Source organism: Lynx rufus, unplaced genomic scaffold, assembly GCF_022079265.1.
Source record: "Lynx rufus isolate CCGP_SWC_20201006 ecotype Redwood Valley unplaced genomic scaffold, mLynRuf1.p SCAF_1, whole genome shotgun sequence".
Classification (NCBI taxonomy): domain Eukaryota; kingdom Metazoa; phylum Chordata; class Mammalia; order Carnivora; family Felidae; genus Lynx; species Lynx rufus.
Genome location: NW_025814823.1, coordinates 22,796,069 through 22,812,306, shown reverse-complemented (window position 1 = coordinate 22,812,306; position 16,238 = coordinate 22,796,069). Strand labels below are relative to the sequence as shown.

Here is a 16,238-nt window from a genome sequence, read left to right as displayed (position 1 = left end):
TGATGGCATTAAAATATTCTTCCCATCTTTCATCACTATCATCTCAAATGATTTTAATATTTCTTACCATATTAATAAGGTAAAAAACATAATTAAAATAAAGGGTAACAACTCTAAGTTTAAACCAAATAAATTTATCTCTTATTGTGATTGTTTTTCTTTTTGTTGAAGACAAATGCATCTCTACCCTCTAATCAGAGGAATCTTTTTGAAATGCATATCTGATCCTGTCTCTCCTAAATGGGAAATCCTTCAGGGCTTTTTCCACATTTCCTCAGATTTTATTATGGCCTATAAGTACATGTAAGGTCTCAGCCCTATATCTACAGCCACTTTGATTTTTAGTTCTTTCAGTATACCAGACCACAGGGCCTTTCCATGTGCTACTTCCCTTGCCACCATTAAAGAAATAGATGAGTCAAAAACAAACAGGAAATCCAAGTTCTTATCCTTAGTGTACCTTTATGTGACCTTATGCAAGTTACTTAACCTTTTAATTCTTCAGTTCCCTTAACCTAAAGTGAAGTAGTTGTATCAAATGACCTACAGGTTCTCTCAGTTTTAAGTTGCAAATTTACCAGGAATCATTCTGATGGGAAAGTAACAGAACTAGCACCATCGCCCTATGGCTTTTAACTGTAACTTGGCTTTAAGTATATAACACAAATTTTTCCACTTTCTAACTCTTTACTTAAATTTTAATCATTTTCAAAAATTATTAGTTGACTCTATATGAGTAAGGCAAGGTTTAAGTTTGAAAATGATTATTAAAATCATGAATTATCTCTACTTTTGGGGTCCTGTGTCTTAGATTCTGACTTTGTGACCACTTTCAGCACTTTAAATCACTGTGATGAGAGTTTATTTTATACCCTTTTAAAGATTTATTGGAATAAATCTTTTTTGAGAGCAGGAGGAAAGAGGAAGGCTTAATGGTGAAGTTGGCCTGAACTTAATTTCATACTCTTATTATCCTGATTTATTGCCATGTTTAACTGATGATTCTTTGTACTCTTATAAAATTGACTGTCAGAAAATCTGTAGTAGATACCAGGCACAAAGGCTAAAGAGAAAGATTAAATAGGTATTTGAGAATTAGTGATTGTAGGAGGATGTATATGTTGATCTGTAGAAAATGTTGCTAATTAAGTAATATTGTCAACCATTAAGTACTCTAGTCTTTTCAAATACACTTTGGGTCCTTAAGTTTGTCCATTAGTCCCTTTTACTTGGAAATCATGTTATAAGTGGATAATTTGATTTCCAGCCCAAAAGGGCTTTTTAAAAAACATTGTATCTTAGGATTGCCTTAAGATTCATCTACTAGTAAGCATTGTTTATAAAGTTTTCTATATACTTAATTCACAACTAAGAACACCAAGTTACATCTTCCCTTACTTGCATCTGGGGTTGGATTGACATGCAAGTACTAAAAAAGTTAGGGTGTTGGGAGGTAGTAAAGATTCTGTTAGGCAGTAGTAACTTAATATATTGACAGAAGTCTCAAGTATCTGGTTCATTCATTGGGGATCCAAAATTATAGAACCAAAAAACAATTGCTTCAGACTTTGCCAGCTAGATATGAGTCATGAATTAAATGTTTCTCAGTTGGGGATGTGAAGTTAGCTGATGTTCCATTTTATATTCCTCAACTGAGTGATTAATCTTTAAATACCAGTATCTGTAATTTAGATTTATACTTTAAATTTACTTTCAGTATCTTAAGTGTAGATATAAGATACTTTCAGTATCTTGAGTGTAGAATACAAAGTCAAAACTCCTTGATAAAGTAATGTCTTCTGTTTCTTTAAATATTTTGAACACATGTATACTATGTATATATTTTTGTACATTCTTTTGGTAAACTAGTTATTTAGTTGTTATTTTCTCTGGAAAAGTCATTTCTGAGTTTAGAACCAATCATTAGGATCCTGGGGAGCTGTTTTCTACACCTTAAAAATGTTCTCATTTTCTGTTCCTTTGAAGGGCATTAATGTAGAACAGAAGATTAAATCATCTACTCTTTTATAGAGATGTTGAAAACAGTGGGTACAGTTCTTTGGGAGAGAGGGCTTGGCACTGTTACCTTAGAGTAACAAAAAGTAAAATTCTCAGAGTTGTAGTAATACAGGTTTTTTGGAGAAAGGGAAAAGAGAAAACTCTCGGAATATGTAATTTACCAGAAAGTGTAGTGCTAACAAAAGGAAAATAACTTTAGTATGCTTTCTCTCCATGTAGTTGGGATTTACCCAGGATTTGAAGTTGTTGATAAGAAAACTAATATTTTTATCTGTTAGGTATTACTTTGCGAAAAATCCTACAAAACTTTGATTCATCTTTCCCTTGACAAGAGGGTTACAAAAATTTCTCCCTTGACAAGAGGGTTAATCACAGAAACAACAAATATCTAATCATTCTTTTGCTTGTATTTTAAACTAATAGCCATGCTTTGAGGTCTTGCCCACAAGACCTTTCAGCCAAGAAAATTTCTGAGAAATCTGTTACAACCTCCCTGCCCTTTCTTCCACATCTTTAAGTCACTAGTTGTTTTTCAAGAGTACTAGGTCTATTTATTTTCTGAAGAGTGGTATCAAATAGAGGTACTACAGGGCCAATTGAAGACATTAAGGATTTGTTTTGCTTTTGGTTTATCTAAAGGAAACCATGGCTACCTAAAGAAAATCTCCCACTGTTATTTTATTGAAAATGGATTACTTATTTAGCAAGTGACAATGATTTGTCTGAAATCATTGTAGCCCAAACCCAGAGAAGAGCAAAAATCAAATTTAAATTTTAAGGGTATTTTTCCAAAGTTGTATTCAGGATGTGAAAGATTAGGTGTAAAAAGTAGGCTGAATGCTGAATTTAATTATGTGCATTTTTCTCAAATAAAAAGTATTCTTTTTTAGTTAACTTTGGAGAACTGCTTGAATTTGAAAGAAAAAAATATGTTGGAAAATGAAAAAGTTTTAGTGTAGTTGGTGCTTAATATCTAAATTATAGCTCAAATCAATACCTTTTCTTTAAGAAAATGGAATGTAGTTGTACTGAGTAATTTGGCCCTGTAGTTTTCCTGCTTTTTACATAAGGAACTATATTTTTACTTTATAAATTATATTGACATACAATAACATTTTGCCTACGGATCTATGTTTTTACTTTATAAATTATATTGACATACAATAACACTTTGCCTACTGGAAATAATATTTTCATCTGTTCAATATTTGGCTTTAAATGGTCAAGAGGGAAGGGAAGTAATGTATTTATTTATCGCTTTCTAAGTGCCGAGTCTTGTATTTCACGATCTTACTATCTGTGGTGTTTCTGACTTAAAATACTTAATATACAAGTTACTTATTATGACATAAATATGCCTTTAAAATGTACCTCCAAGTAGTATTTTCTTAATGGACTTAGCAAAACAACAATTTTGTTAGTTTCTTCCCTCTCAATTTTGGTGGTGTATATTATTTTGAAATTGAGTGCTATTATATCCAGTGAATAGATCAAAATAACAATTTGAAAGCATACTGTACTATATAGTGAGATAGCATATGCTTCTTATGAATTTCCTACAAAGACAAAATCCTAAATATTATCTGAAAGTGTAACTGTTATAGATCCCCAAATAGCGTTAGTGTGTTGTTAGTCTACAGAAGACATTTTTAGCTGTTTTTTCAAAAACACTCCCCACTCTTTCAAATTACTCTCCTTTCTCACTTATGTTACAGTTCAAGAAACATGATTAGTTATTTCACTTCAAATTCAAATAGAAATTAGATATATGTTGAATAAAAATATTAAATACTTTAAAACATTTAATGTTACACTTCGTTTAGTTTAAAATTGCTAAGAAATTCAGACAGTGCACATGGTCACCACATGATTGAAATCAGTCACTTTTAGACTTTGAACAACTTTTTTAGGGATTTTTTTAATGAAGAGGAAGGAACAGATCAAACTGGCTCAGAAAAATAAAGTGGTATGTATACAGAATAGAATACATTTTAATGGTTAACACATTGAATACAATTTTTTATACTAATAACTTTAAAATGTCCACATGTTTATTTTCTTTCAAAGGCGGAGAAATAGTTGTCCAAGAAAACACTTTTCACAGTTGAAGGAACTTAGAGGTGCCCAGTGAAGTCCCAGCGGTTTTATTTCAGGCAGCTTATATTGTAGATTCATGGTCAAATATCTTACTTTTTAAGGTCTGTAGGTTATGTTGAATAAAGTTCTCTGTGCTGTGAACTTCAGAGAATCTAAAGTCACTTCTCCTAGTAGACCAGTTTTTCATTTTTATTGAATTCTGAATCGTGTCCGATGTGAAGTAGTAAACTATAGGGTCAAAGCAACAGTTTGAAACAGCAATGCAGAGAGTGATTGGGTACATAGTCCTTACTGCTGTCACTGCTGAGCAATTAACAAACGTTTGTGTTCTCATAAGAGAATATAAAATAAGATTGATGTTGTAAGGCACGAAACAGAAGCAGAATATGACCAAATGTACAAAAATCATTTTTAAAACTTTAGTTTTGTTTATTTTGCTTCTACTTAATGTAACAGGTTTATTTAAAGTTCTTAGCACCATACTAGAACAAGTTACATTTAAAATTAGAGGAATAAAAAATCCTACTATTTCGATGAAAATTACAATCCTTGAAAGATACGTTTTCCATGTGGCTTCTGGAAATTTTTCAAAGCAGGCTTCTGAGGCATTGTTACCCTGAGAGTGGGTAGACTGAAAAAAAACTGCTGGTGCACTTCCTCCTATCACAGTTAGCCACACAGCAATACACACGATTTTTGCATTTCGTTTGGTTCTTAGAGTCTTTGACTTAAATGGGTAGACGATTGCCAGAAACCGATCGACACTAATACAGGTTAAGAACAGAATGCTTCCATACATGTTGGTATAGAATAGCATCACTGAAATTTTACAGAGTTGATCTCCAAACGGCCAATTCTGGGTTGCAAAGTAAAAAATCCTGAAGGGTAAAGTAAAAACGAAAAGCAAGTCTGACATTGCCAAGTTAATCATGTATGTTGTAGTTTCATTTCGCACTTTGAGGGTGCAGATGAAAATGTATATGGCAACACAGTTAGATATTAACCCAAGCACAAATACCATACTAAACATGCAGCCATACAAAGTGTACTTAAAGGAGTCATCGTAGTAGCATTGGGAGCTGTTATTGCTTACCATTATAAAGGCACGTCCAGTTTACAGTGTTAAATCCTTTGGTCTGCTGCAGTTTTCTTTGGTATTCAGATTCTGACCACTTTATAACCTCTGGAGTATTTGCAAATTCCTTGTATCTTTGGGTGATTTTATAAATATTTCCTTTTTCTTCGAAATCTCGACAGGAAACATGAAATTCGTTGTTGTAAATTTTCCACTTGGTTCTTCAACAGGAAAATACTCTCATTTTCTGATTTCCAGAAAATCCATGAATCCAGGGTTTAGGTAGCCCACGAACAACTTTAAAAAGAAATGTAGTCAGTGAAGCCAGCCTGTTAGATTATAAATTTAAAGAAAAGCGGTGTTTTGAAACAGGAATAAAACTACTCTTCTGGTAAACTTGCATTTCAGTAGGCAAAGTGAATATTTCAGAACTGTTTCTTTATGCTCCAGAATATTTAAGCTAAAGTTAGCAATCTTTTTTGCTTTTCAGTGCAGAGTTTCAGAGACTTAAACATTCCCAGTTTGGTCTCACTTACTTCTTGCTCCTTTTAAATAAGGTTTTCCTTTTTGGTATTCCTGAAGTGGATTCCAGACAGTAGTAAGCAGAAGAGTCTTTAAAGTTTCCGAAATAAATTCCTAAGCGTGTTAGCTCTTGCTGAATTGAAGCCTTTCCTCCGTTGCCAGATGTATTGTGAGATGGGCTTTCTCTGAAGTGGAAAAGAAAGGCTCGCTAGATTTGTAATATGACATCACAGGAAGAAGAGGCTGGGCTTGGACAAAGAAAGGTTTCAGCCGTTTGTTTGCAGTTCCTTTAATCTGATAATGTGTCTGCTGGGAATATACCTAGGAGGTTTGCAAATGGTCACTGGCTGTTTAGCTGAGCCTTTGCCCTTTAACTCTTTTTATGCAGAAATGCCTTCTGGGATGCTAGCCACCTCACAAAGAGTTTTCTTTCCTTTCTCTTATTTCTTTGTATTTGGTAGTAAAAATTAAGAAAGAAGTCAGTATTAAACCTGTTTTTCTCTTATTTGGTTGCTTTTGTGTTGGGAATGTGACTTTGTTTTCAAGAAATGTATAGGAGTATATATTTATAAATTTAAATTGTTTGTGGTGTCTTAATATAGCATTAAAAAAACTGTTTAGGAGAAATTTAATCTTTAGGGATAAAAAGGACTTGACTGCCCAGTGGTGGTTTTGCCAGTCTTGGCTTCTCTTTGCCATAATTGTTCCTCAAGATTTAATTGGTGTGATTGTGAGTGGCTCCAATCCTGAATCTCTTTTATTTTTGATGAAGGAATCTTCTAACATTCTTTCCTCTTTCCCATAAAATTGAGTTAATATTTTAGAACACTTTCAGTTTTTAAATTACCACTTTCCTCAATACATTCAAGGATGTTCACATTTGGTGTGGTATTAATCTTTTTTACACACAGAGCTAAATTACATCTTTTTAAATGAACTTTTTTTCTTCCTTAAATTGATTGAAGTAAGTTTTGGAGAATAAAAGTTATACTACTTGGCTAAATTTTAGGTTCATAATTTTATTTTCCTTACCCTTAGCCCACACCTTACCCCTCTTAATATGACTTTGACTATATTGGAATATGGTTCAGATTTTGTCTTCATTTAAAAGCTCCTATGAGTTGTTTCTGAATATATTTGTATTTGAAGGATACTCATTTTTTAAAGTCCAAATAAATTGGAGGAGTAAAGTATGTGCAGGATGGGGGTCATTGAATATAGATGGTATTTCCTTCAGGATCGAAGATACCACACAACCTTTGGACACATACTTGGTTTTTTTGTTCTAAATTACCATTTTTCAGAAAAGGCTAAGATCCAGTTATGTTTTACTGTTGCTATTTTCTTTCCTTTTTTTTTTTTTTTAATGTTTTTATTATTTACGTTAGCACAGGCTGGGGAAGGGAGAGAGAGAGGAGGACAGAAAATCTGAATCAGGCTTTTCACTGACAGCAGTGAGCTATGCTGGGCTCGAACTTACTGTTAGGGCTCAAACTCATGGACTGTGAGATCAAGACCTGAGCCAAAGTAGGACGCTTAACTGACTGAGCTACCCAGGTACCCTGACTGTTGATATTTTCTAGTTTGGTTCAGTTTGGGCCAAAACTCTTTCCAAGTATCAATTTTGAAAATTTAGGGAATTTATGAGTGATTTGTTTTTCCTTCCTGAATTACTTAACTAATTTGAGAGTAATATGTTGCAATAATATGTTTTAATACCCTTTTAATTATAAAATTAAGTTTAGCAACTTTTGTTTGTTGATGAATCCTGCCTGAATTGTATTATTTTTTTTATTGTTTTGACTGGGAAATTTATAATAAAGTGACACCAAAAAATGAGTATTATTTATAATTGATAAATTTAAACATTAAAGGGTTAAATTCTTTGTGTATTGCATTGATATGGAAAAGAGTTAGCCTGTGTGTGTTCATATAAGAAGCAGGTGAATGGTAACAAGATACGTAGTTGATAAGCTGTATTCTTTTTCTTTTTTAACGTTTATTTATTTATTTTGAGAGAGAGAGAGAGAGAGAGAGAGAGAGAGAGAGAGCAAGCAAGGGAGGGACAGAGAGAGAGAGAGAGGGAGAGACAGAATCCCAAGCAGGCTCCACACTGTCAGCACAGAGCCCAGCGCAGGGCTCCATCTCACGATGTAAGATCATGACCTCAGCTGAAACCAAGATGATGCTTAACCGACTGAACCACCCAGGCGCCCAATAAGCTTGTAGTCTTATTGGAGAAAATTTTACTGTTATAGTGTCTTAGTAATCTATTACTTTGATTATCTCTTTAGTCATCATTAAATAATGAAATAGTAAGCAGTCATATGCCCTGACCTTGTTTACTTCTGCTTTCATTTTGAATATGGCATTTACTCAAAGAGTTAAAAATTGTGTTAATTCTATATTGGAATATTCTTCTACATATTGATTTTGTTTACAAGACTTATTCACGTAACTGTTCATTTCTTGTTTGAGTTATTTTGCTTATAGATCACTATTTGTGAATTAACCTTTTTGTTATCAGTATATTAGTATATGTTTGCATTTCTAATTTTTATATAGTGTTTGACCCTTAGTAGATACTCACATGTTTGTTGATGAATGAATCATATCAGTAAACTTTAATTTTGTTGAAAGGTGTTTCTGTTCAGAAAAAAGAACAACAGCAGAGGGGCTGTCTGCTTCAGGGAAGATCATCAAATGCTAGATTTTTCGAGATATTTATGTTGACTTCTAAGGAACCAAAGTGAAATTAGATACCTTGAAAATTCTTTAGATTAAGATTTGATAAATACATAGTAACTCCTTGCAAAGGGAGTTAAATAAATATAGAGAATTGAGTGTATTTAATAGGTACTTTGTATTTGATAGCTTCAGGCCAAACTGTTATTTTAATATGAGATTTGTATACTTCTGAAGGTTAAGTCTGTGAATCAACTCGTTTTTTGCGTGAGGTTTTCTCCGGGGAAGAAATAACATGTGCCACCTATTTGAGATGTAGTGAATCTCATTATACAAGTCATCACTTTCAAACTTTAATTTTATCAAGAAGCAAATTAAATAACCACCCAGCCTATAAAGTAGATGTTTGATTCACTACAATAGTGGTATAAATCAGTTAGTTTTGTAACTAATTTTTCTTTGGGGTGAGAGAGAGTATTCTGGTAGTTAACTATTAGAAGCGTAAGGATTTGGGTAACTTCTGAGTTCTTGACTAAATTTCTGCAACTGTGACTTTGAGGAGGCAACAAATCTGACTTGTTTCAAAATAGGCTCATAATAATGTTTGTTGAAAGAATAAACAAAGCTTTATTAGACACCCACTATAAACAAATAGTGTGTCAAGTGTGCTCCTCAGCCATTCTTACTTTGTCTTTGTTTTCATCAAGCCTATTTTCTGGGCTTTATTGCAAGATCACTCACTTCCACCTTTCTGGGCTAACCTTGTTACTCTTATCTGTATGATTGTTATAATGTCTTATCTTGTCTTCTGATTTTTAGTCCTACCCTTTTCTGTTTTCCCCCTGCCAGCCTGTCACAGATCAGCTCATGAGTGAATCAACTATTTATTCATATATTACCCTTCTTGCTTCCAAAAAGAATTTAAAGGTGCTGCTGATTTTAAAACGGATGAAAATAAACATTAAGATTTTAGTGTTTTATTATATGTAAATTATACCTAAACTTTAAAAGTTTAAAAAGAGCGTATAGAACAAAGTTTGAATATGAGATATGTGAAATTATTGTATACATTCGTCATTTTCATTCTAAAAATTATTCATTTTGAACACTACAGTGTTTGCAAAAGGTAAAAAAAATCTTTAACACACAAATTCATAACATGTTAGTAAAAGAATAAAAGGCAAGTATTAGCAGGAAGAGAGAAGGGTAGGAAGGGCAGAATATGAAATGATGTTAGAAAAATCTAGGCTAAGGGAAGTTGCATTTGATGCAAGGGAGAAAAGGAAATCATAGTGGGTTATGTCGCTTCTATTTAATGAAGGAAAACATTGCCGTGCGTCAAGGGAGAAACTTTTCTTTTGCTTTGTCTCAGAAATACATTGTGAATCTTTACCATGAACAATTAAATGACCACTGCTGATTGTTTTCTAGTGGCAGAACATACACCAATTCTCGTTGGCCTTCATTTCAATTCAAGAAAAGCACCTGATGTCAAATTGTGGTTCTGAGAAACATACTGTATGTTGGTTTGGTAGATTAATATAGTCCAAATATATGTGGTAATTTGGTTTAATGCTGAGGCTATTTTGGTAGTCTAGTGTAAGGGATCTCTACCTGAAGACCTTGACATATCTAAAACTACTGTTTAATTCATTCCCCCGAGGACTAGGTCCGTGGCTTTGATGATATTCTCAAATAAAACTGTGACTAAAAACACATAAGAGACCACGGATCTTAAGAATTGAAGGAGTAGCAAGTCCTGCAGGCCATTTCTCTGAAATATCTGGAAATCTCAGAAATATTTTGAAAATTTTTCTCTATGGATAGACTAGAAGGAAAAAGACTATTAGATGCTAGTGCAGGTTCCTTATGACCGAAGTACAGAAGTGTGTATGTAGGCAATAGAATGTAAATCTGTAATTTTTTTAAATTTTGAATAGGGAAATGTGAAAGTGTTATATAAAGAGGACAGGCAAAGAACAGAGAAGCTTGTTACACAGTCATTTGACCTTCCTAAGATTTTGGCTACTTGGCTGTAAAATTGAGGGAGCTGGACTGCTCAGAGGTCTCTTCCTGCTTCTATACCTGATTCTGATTCTTTAAATACTATGATTTAAGTATTGGTTTTTTTCACTCTCAGGCATAACAAATCAAGGAGTCACTTTTCATTCTTTATGTTTAAGGATATCTAATTTTGAAACAGGTTATACAAGAAATATGTACAAGAAATATTCTTTGCTTACACCAAGAGTCTCATAATATAAGAATTTTGTTAACATGTTGTTACACTGTAAAGATTTAACATTGAACAAAGACTTTCCTTTGTATTTCTGTAGCATTCATCTTTAAAAGGTTTTTCTTTCCAAAGCACGAATAAGATGCCATGTTCTTACTATAAAATTGATCACAACTTTAAAGTATTTTCTTATTAAAAGTTTTGATGGTCATAATTGGAGTTATTCCTAAAATAACATTGAATATGTGGTGTATGAAAACAATTGGACAGGAGAGTATGTGAAACTTAAACTGAAATAAAGTTCAAGTTCAAAATAAAGTGTGGAACAGTGAAATTTTAAAATGTAAGAAAAATACTCTAAACTTGTTTTGAATGCATCAAATGTTTATTGTGATATGTGACTCTTCAATGTTCTCTTCCATATCAAATTTACACCTATTTTTAGAAATTTTTTTTTATTTTGAGAGAGTATGTATGTACGTGCTACCAGAGGAGGAGAGAGAGACAGGGAGAGAGCAAATCCCAAGCAGACTCTGTGCTGTCAGCTCAGAGCCCAGAGCCTGATGGGCAAGGCTCCATCCTAGGAACCTTCAGATTATGACCTGAGTTGAAATCAAGAGTTGGACGCTTAACAGACTGAGCCACCCAGGCACCCCTCAAATATACACTTATTAAAAAAGCGAAAGTTTTTGTCATTTTGGAGCCTTCTGAAGCCTATTATGATAAAATTTTTATTTAAGTTCAGACATGAGCAAAACTTTTAATTTGAGTAATGAACATTTATAATTTATGACAATGAAGTATATTCATTGTATATAAAAAGATCTCTTAACCTAACAAGAAAACTTATTAAATTCTATACCAATTAAGTATTACTGTAAGTGTGTTGATATCATTTGAAAGTGGTTTACCTTTCTATCATTATTGCAGACACTTAGTACTTTTTGTTACTCTTTACTGGAGCATGAGTCATCTACCCAAGTTCAGAGGGTTGAACCTGCTTATAGTGTTGGGTGGAAGTAGAAGAAAGATGTAAAGGGTGATGAATAATGATTTATAGCAAAGTAACAGTAGATGGAAATGGTGGTTGAAGTAGGTTCAAGCAAACAGGGAAAGGAAATTTAGAGGAGCAGGAATGTTGTTTGTGGTGTAAGACTTAAAACTTGAGTAAACATGTAAATACGTATCATGCAGTAAATTTGTATCATGCATACATGGCAGTAAATATGTATCACTGCCAACTTTTGAGTTGTCCCTTCCTTCTTTTTCCCTGTCTCAGCCTGATCCCCACTCCTTCATTGCTGCCTCTTAAAATCCTATCACATATTTTTTGGAGACCTCTCAATTTCATAAATTGGTTTTCTATACTTCCATAGTACTTAGTTTGTCTTCCTTTTAAGACCTATTCATGCAAGTCGATTAAGATTAAAAACAAAGAAATAACTGCAATACAGAGTATAATAGTAGATATTTATACAGAGTAGAGATGAGAGTCAACCAAGTCAGTCAAACGGCCTTCAGAGGAGATGATATCTAAAGAAGGCTAGACTTTAAGCTGAATAAAAGTTTTAAATTTTAAGTCCTGAAGGCTAGAGTCATGCCTGGTAGTAATGTTGTCTTTTGCAGCCAAAAACACATAAAATTATTTGAGTGATGATTTTCCCAGTTTTTTCAAGGATGCTACATAATTAGTTCCACTCTAAATTTCTAGAAGTTAATTCATCACATACAATGTATGCTTTGGGGCATAAGGGTTTAATTTGGTCATACAATGCACTCAAAGAAGGTCATAGGTTGGTTGGTGTTTTCAAAAGTCTTTTACCTACTTTAGAAGCAGGTAGATATAGTGTAAAAAAAATCTAGATGTTAAGGGACCTAGATTTGTAATCCCAGCTGTGCTACTAAAAATTAATGTGACATTGAGCAAATAGTTTAACTTCTCTATTATACATTTATAAAAAAATATTGAACTAGATCTTTAAAATCCTTTCCAGACCTTACATTTCTAATTTAATCTTCATACAAATTTTGAACAGTAGAAAGAACGTATATTATTGTCTCCAAGAAACTGAAAATCAGAGAAGTTGTGATTTGTCTAAAATTATGAAAGTGATTAAATAATGGAGAATGATGAAGGCAGAACTAGAAACCAGATCCTCACCATTAAATACCCAGCCCAGTTCCTTGTACTTCTTTGTCAAATTAGAGATGTCCAATCATGTTTTTTTTCTTATTGACATAAAATAGGAACCTTGGTTCATAGCTTAGGTGAATGTTAAGCAGAGAAAATCCTTCTTTGCTATATGGCCTTTTTGGGGAAACACTATAGTCTAAAATTATGATAGATATAATCTCTTAGAGTAGATTAAAATCATACTGCAACCATCTTTCACTTTAGCTTCACCTATATTGATTTTATTCATTCATTCAGAGAGGGGGCAAGCAGGGGAGAGGGGCAGAGGGGGAGAGAAAGAGAATTAAACACACTTCATGCTCAGTGCAGAGCCTGACATAGGGCTTGACCCACAACCCTGAGATCATGACCTGAGCCAAAATCAAGAGTTGGACGCTCAACTGACTGGGCCACCCAGGCACCCCATGTTGATTTTTTATAAAAAATGTTGGAAATGGAAAAGGTGCCAGATTTTATATAGGGGAAGGAAATATTTCTCTTTCTTCCAAATAATTAGAACAGACGTTTTCTGTGAACAATAATTGAACATTTTCTAGCACTGTTTATTATCAGAAATCCAAGTAGTTGAGTTATATTTCAGTAAGCATTTGTTGACTTTATCCATTACCGAAATGGAGAAAGGGAAGGATTGCTCTTTTAGGAGCTAAATAAATACTTGTGGCCAGAAAGCTGCTCTTTGATACACCTGAGGCTTTTTGTTCCCACTAATGAAATTGTGTTTTAGGAAAACCAAGGTCAGTGCTTTGGAGTGACTCAGAGGCAAAGTTGCTGAAAATACATCGTTGAGTTAGATGTATACATCTGTAAAAGGTTCATAGGGATGCCGTAAGAAACTAGAAGGATTGATTCTGTAGTTCTCAGATTGCCTTGCAAGAGTCTTTATGTCCTTACTCTATACATAGTGAAAATCATAGGCAAGCATTGCTTATGTGATTCATAGGAGAGAAGCACCATGAAACTCTACCTAAATAAAGAACTTTGACCCTACATAAGGAGAATTTTTTAATGAATATATGTTATATATTTTTGAAAATTCAAGTAAAATGTTTTAAAATACATATGTATCCTTTAAAAATGATTCCTTAGCTTTTTTGATTAACTGGTGTCACTCTCATTAAATAAGATAATTCTGTATCAGCACTAATCAACTGGAAAATGTAATGGAAAAAAGATTCTGGTTAAAACAGTAAATAGTATAAAATACCTTAAGAATAAATGTAATAGGGAAAGAACAAGATCTAGATGAAAACAAAAGACCCAAAACTGTAATGAAGGCCATAAAAGAATACCTAAATATGTGACATGCAGTTTTACTGGGACAAATCTAAAAGTTTAATGTTATTTATTCCACTAAAAATCCCAATAGATTTTCAGTGAATGTCTTGAATAAAATGGTATATATATGTATAGTGTATGTGGATTATATTTAGTGTGTATAATATATATACACATGCTAAATACATATATATATTATATACTATAATATATTATGTATATACTATGTATACATGTAGTATAACCTAGCAGTTTTACTTCTAAAAAAAATTTGTCCTTGTTTCCCATTCATATTCCTATCAGTAGTACTTTATTTCCCCACATCCTCCTCTAAGCCAGATTATTATGAGACTTTTAAACCCTTCATAAATTAATAGGTTAAAAGTGGTATCTTGTTTAATTTGCATTTCTTTAGTTACGAGTGAATTTGAGCCCAGAAATAGGCATGCACGTGGGGAAATACAATATTAGTACTTTAAATCAGTAAGAAAAATACAAATATTTTAGAAATGCTTAATGGGTCATCAGGGAAGCAATTTAAAAAAAAAAAAAGGTGGACTTTAACTTATTCTTTATACCAAACAAAATAAATTCCAACTAGATCAAGAATTTAAATGAAAAAATGACTCCATTAAAAATAAAAGCCTCCATAAATTTCTGGGAAAAAATTGGGTGCACTTAAAAGAGTAGTAAAGTATTGTATGAAGTCTACAGTTTTAAATTTTTTTTTTTTCAACGTTTATTTATTTTTGGGACAGAGAGAGACAGAGCATGAACGGGGGAGGGGCAGAGAGAGAGGGAGACACAGAATCGGAAACAGGCTCCAGGCTCCGAGCCATCAGCCCAGAGCCTGACGCGGGGCTTGAACTCACGGACCGCGAGATGGTGACCTGGCTGAAGTCGGACGCTTAACCGACTGCGCCACCCAGGCGCCCCTGAAGTCTACAGTTTTAAAGGAAAAGGTACATTTGACTAAAGAGTTTGGCTGCAAGAACACATAGAGTAGGAAGAAAATGTCAGTTTATCATATTGCACTTTATATAAGATTAAAACTAATGAGGGGCACCTGGCTGGTTCAGTCAGTGGAGCATGCTACTCTTAAATTCTGGGTTGTGAGTTCAACTCCATGTTGGGTATACAGTTTACTTAGTAGAAAAAAAAACCCAAAATTAATCCATTCAGAAAAATGGGAAAAGGATCTGAACAAGAATAGCATTTTTTTCTCTTAACTTAAAAATGGTTTGCAGTTTCATTTGTTTTAAGTAGGGCTCCACGGGGCGCCTGGGTGGCTCAATCGGTTGAGCGGCCGACTTTGGCTCAGGTCATGATCTCGCGGTCCATGAGTTCGAGCCCCGCGTTGGTCTCTGGGCTGACAGCTCAGAGCCTGGAGCCTGTTTCAGATTCTGTGTCTCCCTCTCTCTGACCCTCCCCAGTTCATGCTCTGTCTCTCCCTGTCTCAAAAATAAATAAACGTTAAAAAAATAAAAAATAAAAAAAAAATAAAATAGGGCTCCACATCCTATTGTAGGGCTTAAACCCACAACCCTGAGATCAACAGTCACATAGGCTCTACTGGCTGAGGCAGCTAGGTGCCCCTGGTTCACAGTTTTTGATACCCAAATTAATATTTTCATTTTTTTTAAGTTTTGGCCTTTAAAATAAAAATGAGTGCACCTAATTTAGATTTTTTTTCCTTTTTTTTTTTTTTTTTTGCATTCAAATGACAGATTTTTAAGATCTAGCTCTGTGAACACGATTGCAAATACACTTAATAGTGGAAACATATTTAAGCATTTATGCAGATGTTTTACTCTTAACTAGAATTCAGAGAGACTGGCTCTTTTAACAGATAGTGATACTCAAGGTATATGGAAGAATTAACAAGATTCTAAACCACTACTAATCCTTTTGCAGAACAAACTATCCATGGTCACTTCTTTTATTGGTTTGTTGGTGTGATTATTTTAATCAACTGATTTCACATTCTTGGAAAACTTGAGAGTTTCCTATCCATACCCAGATGTCACCAGTGCTGCCTAGGAAAGGTTAGAAACAAAAGACCGGAAGGACTGACTCTACAATAGGGCCCCTTTCAAAGCCCAGCTTTTTGTTGTTGTTTTTTAGTTAAAAGTGGA

The 16,238-nt window shown here is 33.6% G+C and overlaps 2 protein-coding genes across 6 annotated transcripts in view; one reads left to right on the top strand and one right to left on the bottom strand.

Annotated features, from left to right (window-relative positions):
- Positions 1–16,238, top strand: part of RB1 (RB transcriptional corepressor 1) — a 178,997-nt gene that overhangs the window by 110,851 nt on the left and 51,908 nt on the right. The window lies entirely within an intron of this gene.
- LPAR6 (lysophosphatidic acid receptor 6) lies at positions 3,970–5,904 on the bottom strand. The gene is made up of 2 exons (XM_047079748.1): positions 5,728–5,904; positions 3,970–5,488 (listed from the first exon to the last, which is right to left on the bottom strand). The coding sequence occupies exon 2, from the start codon at positions 5,210–5,212 to the stop codon at positions 4,178–4,180; it is 1,035 nt and encodes a 344-aa protein (XP_046935704.1). The 5' UTR covers positions 5,213–5,488; positions 5,728–5,904; the 3' UTR covers positions 3,970–4,177.